The 5,945-nt window shown below is 50.7% G+C and overlaps 1 protein-coding gene and 1 pseudogene across 1 annotated transcript; both read right to left on the bottom strand.

The window, feature by feature from the left end:
- Positions 1 to 371: 371 nt before the first annotated feature.
- LOC119335561 (CASP-like protein 1U2) lies at positions 372 to 1,063 on the bottom strand. Its single transcript, XM_037607704.1, has one exon. It carries the CDS (start codon positions 999 to 1,001, stop codon positions 498 to 500), a length of 504 nt encoding a protein of 167 aa, XP_037463601.1. The 5' UTR covers positions 1,002 to 1,063; the 3' UTR covers positions 372 to 497.
- A 2,210-nt stretch (positions 1,064 to 3,273) lies between these two features.
- The window catches only part of LOC119355535, a 5,687-nt pseudogene continuing 3,015 nt past the window's right edge, over positions 3,274 to 5,945 (bottom strand).

The raw sequence follows: 5,945 nt of genomic DNA, 5'->3' as shown, positions 1-5,945 counted from the left end.
AGAAAAGAGGAAGCAGCGTAGCGGCAATTGTACCATGGTAGAAGATGATGACATGCTTGCGACTGGTTACAGATCCTTCTGTTGCAGGGGTCTTCTCTTAAGATTCAGGAATGATGACACAGGGTTCCGAAGATCTTCTTGTGTTATGGTTGTCTTAGGATACTTTAGGTGTTCATGGTCCTTTGTGTTTGCGTTTCAGTGTGCTTGTAAGGGTCAACTTCTTTGTATTGATTCATAATATGAATGAAAAAAATCCTCGAGAGATCGTCGGCAGAGGGAAGCCGCCGAAAAACGTCGCCAAGAAAGCTTGTCGCCTTTGCGTCGGCTAGACGGCCTTTGTTCTTCTACGGAAAGATAGAAAACCCTCGTGGAATAAGTCTCGTGATCAAATAGCCAACCAGTACAGGATGCTTACAGTTGCCACATACTCTGTACTGTACCATGCACGCACACACACTAACACGGCACACGGTTCTCTGGGCTGGCCGTCCGGCATCTCAGTCCGACGAGCCGGGCCAGACATTGAACGGCAGCGAGACGTCCTTGACGACGGCGGCGAGGCCGAGGGAGACGCTGGCGCCAAGGGACAGCAGCCTGGCCCGCCCCACCTGCGCGCCGACCGCCACGCAGACGTCGACGCCGACCACCGCGCCGTACGCGGCGCCCGTGGACGAGTAGAGCAGCGCCTGCGCCAGCACGTCGACGACGACCAGGATGATCCCTGGGAGCGGGCTGCCCCCGTCGTCATCATCGTCACCGGCGCCGCTGAGCTGCAGGTAGACTGCCGCGGCCTCCAGCACGGCCGCGGCGACGTTGGCCCCCACCAGGTACACGAAGGCGCCGTAGTCCCGGTAGGTGACGGCCGCGCCGGCGATCGTGCAGTCGTCGGCCGTGGCCATCATGACGGCGGACGCGAGGGCCAGGATGAGCGCGGAGAGGCGGAGCAGCAGGCTCACCGCCTTGGAGCCGTTGGGCTCGTCCTTCTCCCACCATCCAGACATGGTCGATGGGTCGACGGTTAGATTTTTGCTGCCTACGACTACGATGGCGCCGTGGGAGGGAGCTTGGTGCAGCTATTTATGCATGCTATCCTAATCCTTCCACACGGAGAGCATCTCCGAGAGCACAAAAGTTTCGCACCCTAAAATAGTTGTAGCGCGTCACTGTAACATTTTTAGCGCGTCAGACCCAGCATTAATTTATCAGATGCCAAAAAACACGTGCCTAAAAAAACACATAGTGTAAATTGTAAAGCGTGCGCAATCCGACGTCTCAAAATTTGTATCATGCGATAGCACGCCCAATCCTTTTTTGCGCACATTATTTTACAGCTTCTGCTAAAGTTGTCATAGAACCTGTCCGGCGTTCAAAAAACCAAACTTTAGTAAGCGGAATAGTTTTTGGGCGTCCGTTGGAGACACTCTAATGATGGACGTATATGTCACGCTCTGTTGACGCGCACGTCGTTCTCGTCGGCATCGACCTGTTGACGAGCATGTCCCTGTTGGCATCCACTATAGCTTGCTATTATTTCTATCTGTTTTTGCGCCGGCCACTTGTTTTCGCGCGTGGCCAGGACTGACGACAAATCTGCAAGAGCGAACAAAAAGGAAGAAGACATCGGGAAGTTCGAAGAAGTTGCGTAGGGCAGGTCGGAAAGAACGCCTGAGACGACCAGCCAAGCTGCTGTGGAAGCAAGTCGGTCGTCATTTTTGTACGCTACTGCGTGACTGCGTGTCGGTCTCGGTCGGTCTGATCACCGTTCATTCCTTCGTCCGCACGGCCGGAGCTATGTGTTGATGTGTGTATTGCTGCAAGGGTCATGCCTGCGGCCTGCCCCTCACGGACACACACACACACAGCCCATGGATTTTTTGTGAAGAAACTCTGTTTTAGTTGGCAGAAGTTGAGAGAAATAGTGTTTTTGGACCCTATAAAAAACATTTCGTCATTTGCTCCGCCACTGTTTGTTAGGACACACATTTATGTTTAGGAAGGTAAAAAAGATGTACTAGTAATGAAGTGTCAGCAAGTTTATCTATCAATCTGGTGAAGAAAATGTTGTTGGTGCTCAATGCACGAGAGAGAAACAGAGAGACCTAAGTGCAACTCTAGCAGATTCTTGTAATGGAAGACCCTAAAACCACTTTATGGCCAATCCATAAAAGCTTTTGGATTTCAGGCTGCTTCGCCTTATCAGATTATTTGTAACTGCCGTTTCTAGATTTTTATTTCTCTTCTTTTCTTTTGCATATGAACCCCATTTTAACTTCAAATTCATATCACAACAATTCAAACTTTAATGTTTTCACCCCCAAATCATAATAATTCAAACTTCCGGGGTGCTCTTCTCCCATATGGACATAATTTTAATTTTGATTTCTCTACTTTGGAGTGTCTCCTCAAAAGATGCTCGGCATAGACGGGCTCTGCAAATTATTCACACATACGATGGTTTTAACATGTTCCGAAGAATCATAACACACCCCGGTTGAGAACGTGTATGCTTTTGGTTGTTGCCCTCGTCCATCTCCGCAAGCAAAAGAGCTACCGTCCCAAAATCATCATCATCCTCCAGAATTTCATCGCCATCCCCTGGGCAATGAATCCTAAATATTCCTCCTCGAATGATTTTTCATTAATTGTCACCAATTGTAGTTGAACAATGCCAACGTGCTTACTCATTTCAACATGATCTAAATGCTGGGAAAAAGCAAAGAAAGAGAGGCAACACCTTGTGTGCATCAATGGCGTCAACCAGCCAGAGCTATGTGCGGTGGAGAGGAGGCGTGACAACATGTTCATGGGGAGGAGGGATGATGTGGTTGGGAATGCGTGGGAGTGGTGCGATGGCGGGAGTAGTGCGATAACTGGATCATCCGGGGCAGCAATGAAAGGGCGGAGAGAAGATGGCGATACCGAGCATAAGTAGGCGGGAAGGACCAGCAGAATTAGGTGGGGTGGCGTGCGACCTTGTTGCAGCGTTCATAAAGCCAGGCCAGCGGTAAGGACTTCACTTCGATTTTTTTATGTAACTCACCAATGATCTTTGTTCTTTGTGTGTGCTTTAGGTTGCTGTGATTTTATTTAATTAATGGATAAAATCATATATTTTATTCAACAAATAATGTTCCTGTATTTCAGCCTAACGATTAGAGATATGCATCCATAGGAAATACACGGTTAACTTAATAGACAAGGGCAAACCCGCGTTTAAGAAAATATACTAGTAACAACTAATTAACACCCATGTAGCAATTGTTTATACGGATTGCCTTTCTTTCACTTCAATACAAAAGTTTCCTCACGCTGTTACACATGATTTTCGACCTGCCTACGTACAACGAAATGTCTCTGGACTATTGGATTTGTCACTCTTTGTGATCAACACAAACATGAGTTTATTCGCAAGGTACTCTTAATTGACTAACCACTAATGGTCCGACCACCATCGACGGTGATGACTTGGCCGGTGACGAAAGACGCCGCCGGCATGCATAGAAATGACACCACAGTCGCCACCTCGGCCGGCTCGCCTGCTCGCCGCATCGGAGTCCTGGCCAACTCGTTTTCTATGATCTCCGGTCCTAGCTGTTTCATTCAGGTATAATGATCAGTTATCGACATTTTGCCATGCGTGGCAGCAATATCAGTTGGCTTAGTTAAATTGTTTCCTCGAAAACGATAGTAAAAGAGTATTCTATTGCATGTACATCATATAACTACTTACGTAAAGCAGTTCAACCTATTCATTTCTATAACATATTTTCATGTAGAATCTGACGGTGTGTACACTGTTTAACATGTTGGTCTTAGTCGCGCTTGGGGCGACACAGTTCACCCGGATCTTGTTCTGGGCCCACTCTGTAGCACGGCTCCTTGTAAGGGCATCTCCAGCCGCGCCCCCAACAGGCCCCCCCAGGCCACTTTTTCGGCGCCGGCGCCGAAAAAACGGCTCAGTCGCGCCCCCAGGACGCCGAAAATCACCGGTTCGGACCTTTTTTCCGCCTGGCGGTCACAGGCCGAACCCGGCGCGCTGGGGAGCAGTTGGGGGCTCCGGCGCTAGGGAAAAGCACGCCTGGCCCACACTGACAGGGGAAAAGTCAAGGTTTTCTTCCCCCGACTCGCCTCGCACCCCCCGCGCCCTCGGCTACCACTAGCTATATCCCGGCGACGGCCGCCGCCCTACTCCGCTAGATAGCCATTCCCCGCCGGAAAATAGCAGCGCTTCGCCGCGGCAGCCCCTCCCACGGCAGCTGGGCGTTTCCGGCCGCGGAGGCGCGGTTTAGCGGCGGGTACACGCCCACCGAGCGCAAGGTGTTCGGTGTTTTGCCTGACTCGGCGATGGACTCGGATGACGAGGAAGAGCTCGCCGCGCTGCTGGAGGAGGAAGCCGCGGCCGACGTCTAGGAAGAAGAGCATCTCATGGTGCTCGCCGCCCTCGCCCAGCTGCTGGCGAGCAATGAAAAGCCGCGGCGAGGTGGCTCGGCGCCGGGGCGGGTGAAAGCAAAGAACCGGCATCGTCTCGAAGGCTACTGCATGCTCTACTCCGACTACTTCGCCGATGCTCCACTTCATGGCGAGAAAACATTTCGGCGCCGTTATCGGATGAGCCGAAAGCTCTTCCTCAGGATTGTGAATTCCATTCGGGAGTTCGACAACTACTTCAAGTGCAAGATGGATTGCACTGGCGCTCTTGGATTCACCTCCATCCAGAAGTGCACGACAGCGATGAGGATGCTTGCATATGGAGCTCCCAGTGATTCACTCGACGACTATGGGCGCATGGCCAAGTCCACCGGCATAGAGTGTTTCTACAAGTTCTGTCGGGCAGTGGTGGCAGTGTTTGGGCCACAATACTTGAGAACACCCAATGCGGAAGACACTGCTCGGATCCTAGCCCAGAATGCAGCAAGAGGATTTCCTGGGATGCTTGGAAGCATCGACTGCATGCATTGGAAATGAAAGAATTGCCCATTTGGTTGGCAGGGGATGTACAAAGGCGCCAAAGGCGGTTGCAGTGTGGTGCTTGAGGCGGTAGCCCCACAGGACCTCTGGATTTGGCACTCCTTCTTTGGTATGCCAGGAACTCACAATGACATCAACGTGCTGCAGTACTCTCCTGTTTTTGCCAAGCTCGTTGATGGCCATTCTCCTCCGGTGAACTTCGAGATTAATGGGCACCAATACAACAAGGGGTACTAGCTAGCAAATGGCATCTACCCGAGATGGTCGACATTTGTGAAGACGATCTCAAACCCTGCAGCAGGAGGCAAGAACGCCTGGTTTGCGAAAGTTCAGGAGGCTTGTAGGAAGGATATCGAGCGGGCATTTGGTGTGCTCCAATCTCGATTCGTTGTTGTTCGGTACCCCGCTCAGGACTGGTCCAAAGATCAAATGTGGGAGATTATGACTTGTTGTGTCATCTTGCACAACATCATCATCGAGAGCGAGCAAGAAGACCCAGTGTTTGACACTGAACCATACTACAGGCAGGGTCCTCTAACCGAAGTTGATCACCATCTACCGGTAACTTGGACTGCCTATCTCAGTATGCGTCAGGAGATCCGAGACCCACAGGTGCATCATCAACTGCAGAAAGATCTGATTGAGCACCTATGGAGGCTCAAGGGGGACGCCGTGTGATGAAATACGAGTTTTTATTTGTTGAACTATATAATTTGTATTGAACTATTTGTTGTTGTACTATTTTGTTGAAGTATTTGATTTTTCTGTGATGAAATATGTGATAAGAAATAATTGTGTTGATAATTGAACGCCGAGACACGGCGAAACCACGCCGAATATGGGCCTATTCTTGCCCATATTGGCCCTTTATTCGCCGAAATTGGGCTGCAAAGTAGGCCAATTTCGGCGCCTGGGGGCGACGACTGGACGCAAAACCACCCCAGCGCCGATTGTATCGCCGGCTCGCCCCTAGGGGA

The sequence above is a fragment of the Triticum dicoccoides genome, chromosome 1A (assembly GCF_002162155.2).
Source record: "Triticum dicoccoides isolate Atlit2015 ecotype Zavitan chromosome 1A, WEW_v2.0, whole genome shotgun sequence".
Classification (NCBI taxonomy): domain Eukaryota; kingdom Viridiplantae; phylum Streptophyta; class Magnoliopsida; order Poales; family Poaceae; genus Triticum; species Triticum dicoccoides.
Note: the sequence above shows the minus strand (reverse complement) of the source record. Positions and strands in the feature narration are given on the sequence as shown.

Excerpts from the sequence above, each read along its gene's own strand:
- LOC119335561 (XM_037607704.1), bottom strand. The coding sequence starts at position 1,001 with ATGTCTGGATGGTGGGAGAAGGACGAGCCCAACGGCTCCAAGGCGGTG.